Genomic DNA, 14,905 nt, shown 5'->3' on the forward strand with positions numbered 1-14,905 from the left:
TACTGGACATTTCTTTTCTTCATCAAGAAATTCATACCTTAAGTCCGCAGGAAGGGGTTTTAGTTCTAAAGGTGGTGGATCTTCATCTCCCTTCCTCACCAATTCTTCATATTCAGACTCTCGGAGGTCTTCTATTTCTGCTGAATTGTTCAAAATATCATCTAATTCTTTCTTACCTTCGTTGTTCGGGATTGACTCATCATTGGTTAGACATCTTTCTAGATCATTCTGAGGAATATTAAAGTAAATTACAGTTAATTCCTCAATGGTCTTCTCTTCTTTAACTTCAGCTTCCTTTTCATAAGGGAATCTCTTTAATTCTTTGAATTTGACACTTACTTCCTCTTCTGCAAGCTGCAAAGACATAACCTCATTTTTGCTATCGATATTTAGTTTAGTTAGAACACAAAAGGGTACTCCCAGTATGATTGGACAAAAAGGGTCTTGCAATATATCAATAATGTAAAAGTCTATTGGGTAAAAAAAATCTTCAGTCGTAATCTAAGCATTGCGAAGAATACCATGGCATTTTTGATATGTTCTATCTATGAGTAGTAGAGTACCAGAGTAGTATATGAGGGTTCTAATTCATGATCATCTAGGTAATAGCGACATAAAGTATAAACATGCTAAGGGAGAGTGTTTATATTTGAGCTTTGATCTCTCATACCCTCAAAATCAATTTCTCCTAGCTTAAATTTAATACTTTTATATCTTTCATTCTTACCTTGTGGCTTTCCTCTTGTAAGTTGAGAGGACTTCCTATTAATTCTTACTTCCTCGCCTTCAATGCTTTCAGGTTCCAGGAGCTCCTTTACTATGTCTATGTTCATCTTGATCACCCCTAGGTTTCTAGTCAACTTCCTAGGCTTACTGTTCCACACTTCCTCTTTCTGCTTTAACTTCTCTTCAATCTGTTTACCCGTCGAGATTTTCTTAAGAGATTCATTAATGGAAGAAGGTTCATAATGTTTCTAATCATTTGGAAGTTGTAGATGTTTAGCATAATTCTTAACAATTAGAATGATATCTTTAGGCTGAAGCTTGTTATTAACAAGTAATTCGACAACCTTTCTAGAATTCATGAAATTGATAATATATTCTAACTCCACTAGAGACTTTGAATCAGGTTCTTCGCTTTCTTTCGAAATCTTATCTTTGTGTATGGTTTCTAATAAGTTTCAAGCCTTATCGACTGCATACTCAGTAAAAGATCCATCAGTAAGTAAATCTAACAAATCTCTATTCTCCAAATTAACTCATGCATAGAAAGTATGTATGATTAACCAAGGTGGAAAATCATGACGAAGAAAATTTCCAAGAATCTCTCTGAATCTTGAGTAGCTTTCATACAAGCGTTCTTGCGGTAAACTTTTAAAGTTTGTAATCATTCGCCTTGCTCCTAGAGACCTGGTTTCTGGAAAAAATGTCTGAAGGAATTTAGTAGACAATTTTTTCCATTCAGAAAAATGTAAAATAGGATAATCATTATACCAAGTTAGAGCTTTATCAGTAAGAGTTTGTCCAAAGAGCTTAAACTTAACCTCATCTTCTGAAAATATGTTTAAATTGAAAGTTGCACAAACATCTTCAAAATATTCAATATGTCCATATGGATATTAAGTGTCGTCTCCTGCAAACATCTTGGATTGCAGTAAGTCTAATAGTGTGGGATGTATTTCATACCCCCCTTGGATTGATGGGTATGTATGATTTAATAAAATCGTTCATTGTATTCTGTAGCTCGAGCAGCCACTGTCCACTTTGCGGGACTCTTAGGTCTTCCGCGCGTCTCCCAGGCGGCGGCGGCGGAAACAAATTTCCTGCTCCAATCTCCGGCATCTGCGTTGGGCCCCTCTCCTTCCGCTTGCCGCTCCGGCGGTAGGAGGGAGGGGGGACCCCGTTTTTTGCATGGTACTTAGGGCTAGGAGTTCTCTGGCATGGCGCGCCGTTGGGGTGGTGGGAGCGGCGCCCGGGCAAATAAATCTGCCTCAACTCTTCTCCCACACCGACGTTGTCTTTCATGGCGGCGTCTCGGAGTTGGTGGCACTGTGTGCTTGCCGATCTTTCAGATCGGTGGCTTTAGGGTTCATGGATGGTGTCGGCGAGGCGGCGGCGACGACTCCATCAGATGGTTTTTTCCTCCTGCTCTGTCCCCGTTGCTGCGGCGTTGTCTCCGGCGCCAAGGTGGAGCAGAGAGGATTCGTCCAGGAGTACATGCAGACGGTGGTCTGCACTGGTGACAGCTGGAAGATGGTGCATCTTGTGGTGGGTTCGTGGTTGAAGGCTGATGGTTCTGGTTCCCTACTCCGACATCGTCGTGCGTGGGTGCCAGTGCTGAAGTTCGATGGCGTGTCCAGGGACATGCTGCCCTGGTCTGATTCTTTCAACGGCAATGGTTTGTCCTATGGCAAACTACATTGGAGGTCCGAAAAGCTGATGATCAGCGATGGAGCCGCGTCGAGCTCAGGTGAAGAGGTGATCTGTCCATTTTTTCCTTGGTCGCTGCTATGGTGGTGCCAAAGAAGATGGATAGGCGTTGGTTTGTCACATAGGTTTACCCTATCTTTTCAGATCTGTAAGATCGGTGTATACGTACTTTGTATCTCGTCTTTTATTTATCAATGAGAATCGTATTACCATGCAAAAAAATAATAAAATCGTTCATTGGAGGGCCAGAGCTCCTTACAGTTTGGAGCTGTATCTCACGTTGGTAACCCTCCATGGTTTTTCACCTTTAACTCAAAAACAACTAAAGTAGGATAAAAAAAATAAATTAGCAACTAAAAGCAAAGACCAAAAGCGCTGAGCTCCCCGGCAATGGCGCCAGAAAATAGCTTCATAACTGCAAGAATACAGATCAGATGTAGCTACTTTCGAAATAAGAGTATCGAACCACAAGGAGCTATTAGTAGTGATCTTAATACCCCTTGTTACTATTTATCTAAAATTACTTAAAGTTGTCTCAAATCTCAACGAAGGATTTAATTAAAAAGGTTCTGTAGGGTGTTTTTGTAGAGTAAATAACTAAAATTGAAGAATGGAAATGAGACTAAATATTATGTTTGGACTGCAATAATACTAAAATTTTCTCGGGGGTTGTTGGTTCCACCTCTAGTATTAACTAAAGACACAAACTAGATAACTCATATCTTAGCCCTCGTTGTATGTGGGAAATGCTCGAAGTTGGAATATGTATCTCATAACACACCCCTAAATAACTACCGAAACGACCTTCGGCAAGCCACCTTTAAGGGATTACCCCGTGGTTATTTGTTAAGCTTTGCGAGTCCCTTCTCATCCCCCTCTTCCGTACAATAGTGCACCGCACACGGGATGTCACTTCCCACCGTATACACTACTGAACTTCCGACGGTAGTTCCCTCCTATGACCCTTAGGCAAATATTACATGGTCGACATCATGCAACATCAATCACAAGAGAAAACTAAAATACAAGCATAGTGCAAAGCTATAAATTATCTTAATTCATATAATAATACTACTAGGGTTTCTCCATCTCACCCAAGAACAGGATGAACTACTCACACATGGAGACAATCAAAAACTTCATCATCATAAACTTGCGTATGGAAAAGGGATAACGGTGTGAATCCAAGTACAAACCCACAATGGTAATGGAGATTACAATCTAATGAGATGGAGAGAATGGAGATGGTGATTCGTTGTAGATGATGATGAAGGTGATGATGCCTTGTCCTCCGATGATCCGGGTAGCAGCTTGGATGAGGCTCCTTCTTGATCTTCCTTCAGATCTCTTTTGGGACAGTGTTATGGTGTTTCTGTTCGCGCACGTGCTTGGATCTCACATCCATCTGCGGGAGGTGAAAGTATTTGACGAGGTGGTGCTTCTGATGGGTGGTACGGGCGGATGATACAGGAAAGGCCCACCCGTACTGATGCCCGTTAAATTTACAGGAGGTTGTACTCGCATTGTCCTTTCGCCCAGGTGCATAATTAAGTGCAAAAATGATTTTTATCATGTCAAAATGCCAGGAAATGATAGTTTTCATTGATATTTCATTATTGACTTATTATTTGGAGATCCTGTGTAGACAAGCATAAAAGGGTGCGGTAGCGCGGTGAAATAAAAAATTCCTATCACTACTTAACGATAACTTAATGAAATAACGATACAAAAACATGCTAAAAAAGAAAAAATGCACTCATGAATCGTCTTCTTCTGGGTGTCAAGAGAACGAAGACAAATATCAAGATTTGCTTCCAATCCTTTTATGATCTTCTCGTCGATCTGATCCAAGTAGCGGCGTAGCAGCTTGACATGCTCTACAGACCATGGAGCCCTCTCTTCAGCTCTCTTAACACGTTGATCTAACTTGTCTAGAGATTCCTGCCTCTCTTTCTCTTCTAGCTTCATCTTGTTTATAAAGAATTCACCATCATCTTCAATATCCATAGTGTTCTTATCATGATTGCCATATTGACCTACAAGCAAGCTGAAAACTTTCTTACCTTCTTTGATCTTCTCTCTCAACTTAAGGCCATCTTCAGGATCGCCATTGTTCCACCATCGCTCCGCTTCTTTCTCCTCTCCAGTGTCCTTCTTCCAAGCCTCCAGGGTACATTGATCTCCACAGGTTGGTGGTGTGATGTTCCATGGGCGAGACATGATCACATCGATGAAGTGAGGTAAAAGCTTGGATGAGATTTGTTGATTTAAGAGGAGACGACTTGTTATGGGAGTTATGAGGGGTTAAGAACATGAAAATATCGTGGGATTGGAGTTATAATCGTGCAAGAAAAGAATCCCAACAAAATAAAGAAGGAAAAAAATCAAAAAGGAAATTGTGGTGCACGCGGCGACCATCGGTACCACGTAGCCCGTACCGGCCGACCGTACAAGAACTAAAAATAGAAAACTAGAGATTACGAATTGGAAAAGGACAGAAATACCTCTGTGCCACTTACCATCACTCTTGGTCAATTTTTGTCTTTTGAAACTTATTAGATTATTTTCCTTTTTTCCTTCGTATATGGTTGGTAGAAAATGTTTGCTCAAACCATCACAAAGATAGGGGAAAATCCTCTTTCCATTATATGCTCAATATAATCAGCAAATAGAGAATCATGTATCTCTAAAAGGTAGTTGGTGTGTTTCATAAATCAAAAGGCATTATGCGGTAAGCATATAATCCAAACGGACAAGTGAAAGTTGTTTTCAATTGATCTTTAGGATGGACAACTATTTGAGAAAAAAACAAGATTATCCATCTAGATGAGAAAAGTAGGATTGGATGGAAAGCCTCGCTAATGTTTGAGGTATAAATGGTAGTGGGTAATGACCCTTTCTAGTTTCTTTATCTAGTTTTCTAAAATCAATGCACATAGTATGTCCTACGACAATTCGAGTAGGAACCATTTCATTGTGTTTATTTGGTACATCAATAAACCCTCCTTTCTTTGGGACATAATGAACATGGCTTACCCAATCACTCTCTCTGACATGGTAAATAATACCTGCATCACGTAGGCGAATGATTTCCTTTCTTACTGACATAGGCATGCTGAATAGGCCTGCCGAATAAAGTACCCGAGGTTATCTGGAAGCCCACGACCCGAAGCATTGAAGGCCCAGAAGCCCATAGATCCTCGATAAGGAAAATATAGTTGTATTAGAAATCGTGTAGCAAGATAGGAAAGGCCCAATGTACCTCTCGATAGTTTGTAACTTACACGACACGGAAAGCCTCGCTTCCACCTCCTATATAAAGGGGAGCCGAGGGAGAAAGAAAGGATCGAAATCTATTGTCAACACAAACCCTAATTTCTGAGTCGAGCACCTGTTTCGGCTGAACCTTCGAGATCTACTTGCCCTCTACTTTCTACAAAACCCTAAGTCTACAATCCGTAGGCATTGACAAGTTAATCCCTTGTCACTTACCACTTCCTTCATTTCAGGTTTAAGTTCCCTTTGGAAATCTGCCACATGTTGAGCTCCTTCTTCCATGAATATTCTGTGGGTGGCTATCGAGGGACTAATCCTTTCAAGTCAGCTAAGGAATAACTAAGGGATTTACAGTGCATTTTCAATACCATCATGAGTTTTTCCTCCTCTTTCTATGCAAGGTTAACACTTATAATAACAGAGTATTTAACTATTTATTTGTGTCATCCAGAAACCTATATTTCAAATCTGGTGGGAGATGCTTGAGTTCTGGAGGTGGCAAAGCTTCATCTCCCTTTCTTTCAGGTATTTCATATTTTTTTTCATAAAAGGATCAACTACAGGAGAGGAGTCTAGATACTCATCAATCTCCTCTTTATCTATATCTTTTATAACATTATCATTCCCAACAAAACATCTTTCCATTTCATCTTCAGGGGTATCATAAAGGACAACAACAAGACTAGTAAGATTACCTGCTTCCTCAGGTTCTTGTTCCTCAATTTTATTGACTATTGGCTTGTGCTCAAATTTTGAGAAGTGGAAGTGCATAACTTCCTCCCCAAACTTGAGGGAGATAGTTTCTTTCCTAAAATCAATGTTAGTCCATGCAGTGTTTAAGAATGTTCTTCCTAAAATGATTGGACAATGAGAGTCAAGAGGCATATCAATGACAACGAAATCAATAGGATATTTATAAAGTCCAATGCTAATAGGCACATTTCTTATTATTCCCATAGGGACTCGAAGAGTTTTATTAGCAAGCATTATTGCCATATCTATGTCTTCCAATTTTTCTTGTTCGAGTTCACCCTGAATACTAAACTAAAATATATAAGGAATAACATTAATAGTTGTTCCAATATCACACAAAGACCACAATAAGAAGATCCACCAAAAGTGCAAGGAAGGATGGGCTTACCAACATTCTTAGCTTTAACTATACCTTCGACGAACTGGGAGGCTTCAGAGTCAAGTTCAACTACATTGCAATATGCATACATAGACAATATCTCCTCCTTAGTTACCTCCTTTTCTTCTTCCATAGCTTCATAAATGGGTTCCTCATTATTAACTCCTTCTTCGGCTCGTTTACCTTCTCCTTATCCTTCTCCTTTTCCATTTGCTCTGCAAGGAGGGAGCGGCTCTTCATAAGGCCGTCTCCCAATCATCACTTCTTTAGGTGTATCAACTACCATTTGCACTCCTTCAACTGGTTGGGTGGTGGAGTATAATGGAGCCATTCCTTTTTTGGTGCTCCAGTGAATTCTGTAAAAGCCTAAAGAACATCTAATACCATAACATAATCAAGGTGAAGTTCATTAGCCGTTTGTTTCTTTTACTTTTCTATTTTCTTTAAAAGCATTTAGACAATCATATTCTATTTCTGTTTCACCTTCACTCTCAAGATCAAAGCCCCAAGTTTCTATATTTTTGTGAACTTTATCTAGACGTATCCAAGCTTGTTCAGTAGTAAGGTCCATAAAAGTTCCACCAGATAACAAATCTAATTCTCTTTTATTATCTTGGTCAAGTCGTCCATAAAAAATATGCAAAACATACGAAGGTGGTAAGTTATGATGGGAACAACTTTAAACCATACCTTTGTATCTTAAGTGTGGACCCTTACCATAATTTCGCCGCGGTGGTTCTTGAAATTAGTGATCTACAAACGTCATTGTGGTACAACACCCTGCCATGGACACTGGACCATCCCCGAAAACTCAATCTTGTGTCTGAGCAAGTTATAATTTCTTCCTTGACTATGTAACATCCGTGGTAGTACTGTTGTTTTTCTCTGGACTCAAAGATATAAATTAAATAAGGATCACATCTTCATCATCCATCTTTTTTTTAGAATCCATCTCGGTTTATGAGACCTCAAGCATGCCGGTACAACTCCTGAATCCGCAAGAGCCCCGCCCACATGATTTAATCTGTAACTTTTTTTTACTCCATGTTTTTTTTGAGAAACATAGTACAAACGCAGACACTCCCATATCCGCGCAAACACTGACCCCTATGAATGCATACACGCACATCCTACCCCTATGAGCACCTCCGGAAGACTGAGCCGCAGATCAGATCTTGAAATTGACGAAATCACCACAGAAGCCTCGCTATCGACAGAAACATCGCCGCCCACTGAATGAATATTGACTTCTTTAATTAAGATTAGACGCCTTTTTCTACGCCTCTCAAGTACTGAATCTATCGAAGAACTTTTTCAATGATATCTTCTTCTTTTTAAGAGACATCGTTTCTGCAACGACCATGTGCTAAGGACAGGGACACTTTGTTTCTTCAACTATGCAACAAGTTTTGCCAAACCTTAAAGCTGCCTAATTGGCAGGGTGCTGATGGTACACGCAGAGAACCATGTCTTGCACTGGAACTTCATGTCTTCGATCACCTCAGCCGCTGCCGAGGAATCCAGCTGATTGTTGCTCAAAGCAAGTTGGACGAATGGTGCATCCGATTTCAGTCTCCACACCACACGGATGGTTCCCAGATCAGCTGCCAAATCAACCCCTACATCCCGTTTGATAAATAAGTGCAAAGACAGGGCCTCTTTCCGTTTTATCTACCAACCGCTCCCTACCCTACCCTCGTTCGATCAGTTATGCTGACAAGATCCATGAAGTAAAAAAAAGAGAGGGATATGGACTCCATCCTATAAATTAAATATTCACTTTGACTTGTATCTAGTGAACTTTAAAAATGCCTAAAACATCTTACATTGATACATAGAGGAATTATCATGGACTTTGGATGTCTAACCAAAGTTGTACACGTCGGGCGATGCTGCACATAGACCGTACTAAAAAAGAGGATGGGAGTGTGATATGGGTTAAGTAAAAAAAAAAAAAAAAGAGAACAAAACATAAAATTTGTCAGAAGTGGGGTTTGAACCCACGCCCTCGTAAGAGGACCAGAACTTGAGTCTGGCGCCTTAGACCACTCGGCCATCCTGACTTTGATGTTATACGTGTTTTAAAAACTTATCTATACCTTCGTAATTTCCATTTCCCCTATCAGCTTGACTTTCTTTTGTACGAGTTTTGAAATGCACAAACATATAAACTTAGGATTGCAAAGTCAAGCCCTGCTTTCGCATCTTCCCCATGTTTGGTTCCATACAATATATATTGCATACAAGATGAATTTACTACATCATCCTACACGTCATTATATTAAGTTTGAGCAGTTCATGATGTTAGAGTTGTATATACGTTTGTATACATATACGGTTTATACCGATGTAATCTTGTTGTACAAGTTGATCATAATATATAAACAAGCCAGCCGGTTGGGGTTAACCACGGCAAACAACTCTTTTTTGATTTGGTATCAGAGCCCAGGTCTCGAGTTCAAATCCTGGCTTTCACAATTTATTCTAAAAAAAATCTCCGCAGCCTCTTTCCTGCCGTGTGTATCCGGCCTTCCGCTGCCTCTTTGCCTCTCTACACGTGTTGACTGTCTTCTCGTCTTCCCGTCACACGTGAGAGGGGGTGTTGACGTGTATAAAGTAGATTGCCTAGCCCTTTCCATCAGTTCGGACTTTTGGTTCAAGTGGCTAGTGCATGAAGCAGGCTCAGTCAAGGCAGTGCAATGTGAGGCTGGTTCCACCAGAAGAGCACGACGGCGATAGGGATCATAGCGAACCGTGCCGTCCTGATAAATCTTGGGACGAACGACACCAGTGCGCTGCCGCGTGATGATGACCCGAGGTGGCTCAGCGGCAGGTGCTGCGGACGAGGCCGGCGAGTCGAGGGGACTCGGTTGCTTACTCTCCTTCGGGGCTTGTGTTGTCACAACACCGTTATGCCCTTGATCTCCTACATCGGGCCAACATGGAACAGAGTCGGGCGGTCTCTACGCCTATGTCCACTTCTGACAAGTTGACACGCGATCTCGGCACACCGCTTGGTTCAGAGGATGCTTTCAAGTACAGGAGTTTGGTTGGGGGACTCCAGTACCTCACATTGACGCGGCCTGACTTGTTGTTTGCTGTCAACAAGGTTTGTCAGTACCTGTCACAACCGACTACTGCCCATTACGAGGCGGTCAAGCGTATTCTGCTTTTTGTTCGAGGCACTGTGTCAACTGGCTTGCGTTTTCGTCGCTCTCCTTCTATGGACCTCAGTATCTTTACTGATGCGGATTGGGCTGGCTACCCTGATGATCGTCGCTCCACGGGCGGGTTTGCAGTCTTTCTTGGTCCTAATCTTGTGTCCTGGAGTTCTCGCAAGCAGCCGACTGTGTCTCGCTCGAGTACCGAGGCAGAATATAAGGCTCTGGCCAATGGCACCGCCGAGGCTGTTTGGATTCAGTCTGTGCTACGGGAGCTTGGGGTGTTTCAACCCCGACCTCCTGTCTTATGGTGTGATAACATCGGTGCCACATACTTATCTGCCAATCCGGTTTTCCATGCTCGCACGAAGCATATCGAGATTGATTTTCACTTCGTTCGCGAGAAGGTCGCGCTTGGTGCGCTTGATGTTCGTTTCATCTCCACCGCCGACCAGCTGGCTGATGTGTTTACGAAGCCTGCTACTCAGCTTGCGCTTCGTCGTTTTAGTTCCAATCTTAACCTTGTTCACGACGGTTTAGATTGAGGGGAGTGTTAGAGTTGTATATACGTTTGTATACATATACGGTATTTTATACCGATGTAATCTGGTTGTACAAGTTGATCATAATATATAAACAAGCCAGCCGGTTGGGGTTAACCACGGCAAACAACTCTTTTTTGATTCATGACACAGAAAAAGAGCAAACTACCGAAAGAACAAGTGCCGCGACAACCATTTTGGGGCAGGACGGTCTACAACCTACTCGGTATCTCTGAGCATCCAAAGTGACAATACTTGTTATTCTTAGTCTTATGTAAAACAACACATGTATTCACAGTCGATGTCCAGCCGTTCCTCCCAGACATGCCTGGTCTTGTTATCCACACAACATAACACGCAACACCCGCAAAGCTTCAACAATTTTCCAACAAAAATAATGAATGAGCCATCATAGCTTCCTAAAAATCAGCGGCACGCCATCCCCGGGCTCCACTGTCAACCTGAACGCCGGGCAATGCACGTAGTTTGGCGAGAGCTCGAACTCAAACCTGGACAGAACGAGCGACAGCACGACCTTGAGCTCAACCATCGCCAGGTTTTGGCCGGCACATGTCCGGGGACCGACCCCGAAGGGCATGTACATGTGGTGGGGCTTGCAGGCGCGCGCTATGCCGCCGGCGAACCTGCCTGGATTGAACCTGTCGCAGTCGGTGCCCCACGCAGAAGGATCCCGGTGAGCCAGAGCGATCGGGACTCTGATGTTGGTGCCTTTCGGGATGTCGATGCCGCCAAGGTTGATGTCGCTCAGAGCTTCCCGGGTGACGAAGGAGGCTGGAGGGTAGAGGCGGAGGGTCTCCTGGATCACCATTGTTAACTGTAAAAGCATGACTGGATTAGCACTTCTGCAGGAGTCAGAAGGAACAAAAGCTATGCAGTCAGGTAGCCATCAAAGCTCTCTACTCAGTAGTTATCATTTTGTTGAGATAAAACATGATATTGATCTTGTTAAAAACACACAAAAAACTCTCTCGTTCAGAAGAGCTATCGGGAATTATCATACCGTTTTCAACTTCCGTAGCATGTCAAAGTCTAGCGGTTCCCCATGGCAAACTTCAAGGACTTCCACCCGAGCGCGGGATTGCCATTCAGGGTGCGACGCAAGAAGCATCAGGCACCACGCAGCAGTGCTCGAGGTTGTCTCATGCCCTGCGAAGTAGATGTTCTTGCAGTTGTCGACAATGAAATCCTCGGGCGTGCATGAAGAGAAGGAAGCGGCCTTGGAACCCTCAATGATGGAGTGCAGGAGAAACTTATTTGGAGAGGTTTCTGAATCACGTTCGTGCTTCTTCACAACGTTTAAAATAAGGGTACGGATGCAGCTCTCCAGATTCCAAATCTCTCTATTGCTCTTTGTTGGTAAATATCTGGTTATCCCAGCAGCAAAAGTCAAGGAAATCAAAACAAAATTATGGCTATTAGATGATAAAACATGAAAAACACCCATTGAAGAGGGCACTGTACATATACTTTTTTATAATTAAATTCATGTAGGAGTTAGAATAATACAGATTTTGACTCCGTTTGGGAGCTCCTTTTTTAAAAACCACAGTATTCCAAAAATAAAGTATTTCAGTGTCTGGGAATGGAGTAGTTCAGTTTTGAAAAAAAGGTCATGACTGAAGTTCTCAAGATGGCAAAAAATGCAGTTTTGAGGCATACTTCAGTTTTTAAAACTAGTATTTGTTGGATCCAAACACTTTGAAGTATTTAATACTTCAGTATTTTTAGAAACTAAAGTATTCTGTGAATACTTAAAAAAAAAAACTTTGGTGCCAAACAGGGCCTCAACTTTGATCTACTGTAATACAGGATAACTAGATCAAAATATCCACCCTCTAACTTTAGATCTTTCTAACAAATTTTTGCACTGGCACATGCATTTACATGAAAATTGTGAGCCATTGCATGGGACGAACTGCAGTTCAGAACCAACAAAAATCCACTATCATATGTCCACACTCATTTTTGTGCTAAAATTATTTTCTTCAAGCAGAGCATTTCTTTTGAAAGTTACAGGCTTTCAGGTACCATGAATTTCTGTTATGAGTGCCACTGCTATTATAGTATGCGTCAATCCTGGGGATGAAGTTAACACCATAAACAATAATATAAATGCATAGAACATACCTGTTTCCAGGAACTCCAATAAGCATGGTCTGCTTTGCCATTGCTTTCTGAAGTTTACGAATATTGTAGAATATCTCTTTCCCTTCAGTGAAACTGCTTCCAAAAGAAGTCCTTGATATGATATCAGCTGAGAAGTTTCTCAAGAAATCATCAACCACAATCTCTGCTCTGCCTCCTCGGCTCACAATTTTGTCTTCCCATGAATTCAACATTGACACTGCAGCATCCATCATCAAATCCACCATTCCCTGTGGACATTTTCCACAAACAATTTTAGTCTAATAGTACATGTGGTAGTTAGTACCTTTTCCACAGATATTATTGTCGTATAGCTTCATGAAACAACACTTGTTGTCTAAAATTTCATTTTTTTTTTCTGAAACAAGTGTCTGAAGCATGATGCAGTCATCAAATAAATACACCGCAAAGGTGAAATTACCTTAACCTTGTCCATGAAGAACTCAGGTGCAATAACCTTTCTTTGGTGCACCCATAGTTTACCATTTGCGGTCAGAATTCCCATACCAAGAAGAGCTCCACGCTCTTTCTGCAAAAAGGAAGGCTTTCCAAGATCCAAAGCCTTGCAGTTGGCCAGTGCCTTCACCATGTCTGAATCTGTTACGTTTAGAACTTGTATGCTTCCAGTGGCATAGAAGTAGATGGAACCTGACACAACATCAAATTTCCAAAGCAAAGTTCACATTAAATCAATAACACAAAATGAGGGCATAAAAGAAAGACTGCCGACATGACGAGGCAAAAGTATAAAGTACATCATCTGAACAACTATGAATTCTAGGAGATACTATGAACCATCATTTATGAATCCTAACAAAGAATATGCCATTTTAGTAGTTTCAGCTTATAGTGTCATGTATGTATCTGAAACTGAAACAACAAGAGAACCCAAAAAAATATTCTGATTACATGTTGGCATTCCCCATATATGAACCACAGATTCCGCTTTTGCAAAAAAGAAGAGATCTCTCCTCTTTCCGGACAAGTAAGAGCCTCTTTGATTCATAGGAAAAATAGAAGAGAAGCATAGGAGTAGGAAAATTTTATTGGCCGCGCTATTCATCCATGTGGTTCGAAATAATGGAGTAAAGAAAACCAGAGAATTTTTTTTCCTTTGGTCTCAGTTTAAAAGGATAAATAAAGGAATTTAACAATCCACTTGACCTCTTTTTCAGTGCTACATACTGTACCATGCCTAGCTATTTAATGGAATAATAAACACCTAAATACACTATTTTCACCTGGTTTGGTGTTGATTAGCATTCCTTTCCTAGTTCTGTGTCTTTCCTATTACTATGATTTCAGAATCCTACGAACCAATGAGGTCACAAGTAAATAAAACTGCTCTGCACAATACCTAAAAAAATGATCCTGGACACAGAATAAACTAGAACTCAACAAAATTTAAAGTGAAATTCCTTAACTGAAACTAGTTACAAGTTTCTGAACATACCATAAACTCTGCTCCAGTGGAGTAAGTAAGGGAATAGAGTAGCCACAAAATTCGAGGAGAAACGGTCGGTACACCTCCCTAATTCCTGTTCTCGATCAGAGGTGGGAAGTTTCTGGATCCTCCTCATCTCTGGTATGTTTCCGAAAAGGAAAGAAGGCTTGGGCCCCCTCACTCCTTGGCTTCTCAGTTTCTGCCTGAGCCTCTCCGGCCTTAGCCATAGGGCGGTGTACAAGTAGGAGAAGAGAAGAACAGAGAGGAAGACCGGAGGTAAGAGTACTAGCCATGGTGATGATGAGAGAATTATCTCCATGCGCGTGTCGGAGAGAATGGGGGAGAGAGAGGACATGCTTATATGCATATTGCTGGGTGGTCCATTCGGAGCTGGAGCAGGACAGATGCCAGGCTACAAATTAGTCACGCACTCTGAAAGCTGCTGGCACAAAAGACAGAGTCAGTTTCTATCGCATGAAGATACAACAATAGGTGATAGAAAGACTAGAGGACAATATTTGAACATACTTCGAGGGGCAAGTTTTGTCTCGTTGCTATGTCTAAAGCACACCCAGCACAGTAACATAATTTGGGATATAAAATGAGTATATCCTGGACAGGTGACAGTGTAGTTGGTAGAGCCTTTAGTTGGGCAATCTTCTAGTACTCCTAATAAGCTTTGCAAGGTTTTAACATGCTCCAAAATAGATATGGACCATCCATTTTTTTGTTACTATCCAACGGCTGGTTACTA

General features: G+C 41.5%; 1 protein-coding gene and 1 non-coding gene across 2 annotated transcripts; both read right to left on the reverse strand.

The window, feature by feature from the left end:
- Positions 1-8,817: 8,817 nt before the first annotated feature.
- On the reverse strand, positions 8,818-8,901 carry TRNAL-CAA (transfer RNA leucine (anticodon CAA)). The gene has a single exon. It is a non-coding gene; the product is annotated as a tRNA-Leu (tRNA).
- A 1,883-nt stretch (positions 8,902-10,784) lies between these two features.
- On the reverse strand, positions 10,785-14,610 carry LOC127300047 (cytochrome P450 714C2). Its single transcript, XM_051330124.2, has 5 exons — positions 14,161-14,610; positions 13,129-13,355; positions 12,690-12,937; positions 11,563-11,926; positions 10,785-11,376 (listed from the first exon to the last, which is right to left on the reverse strand). Exons 1-5 carry the CDS (start codon positions 14,516-14,518, stop codon positions 10,951-10,953), a joined length of 1,623 nt encoding a protein of 540 aa, XP_051186084.1. The 5' UTR covers positions 14,519-14,610; the 3' UTR covers positions 10,785-10,950.
- Between the last annotated feature and the right edge of the window lie 295 nt (positions 14,611-14,905).

This window comes from Lolium perenne, chromosome 5 (assembly GCF_019359855.2).
Source record: "Lolium perenne isolate Kyuss_39 chromosome 5, Kyuss_2.0, whole genome shotgun sequence".
In the NCBI taxonomy this organism is placed as follows: Eukaryota; Viridiplantae; Streptophyta; class Magnoliopsida; order Poales; family Poaceae; genus Lolium; species Lolium perenne.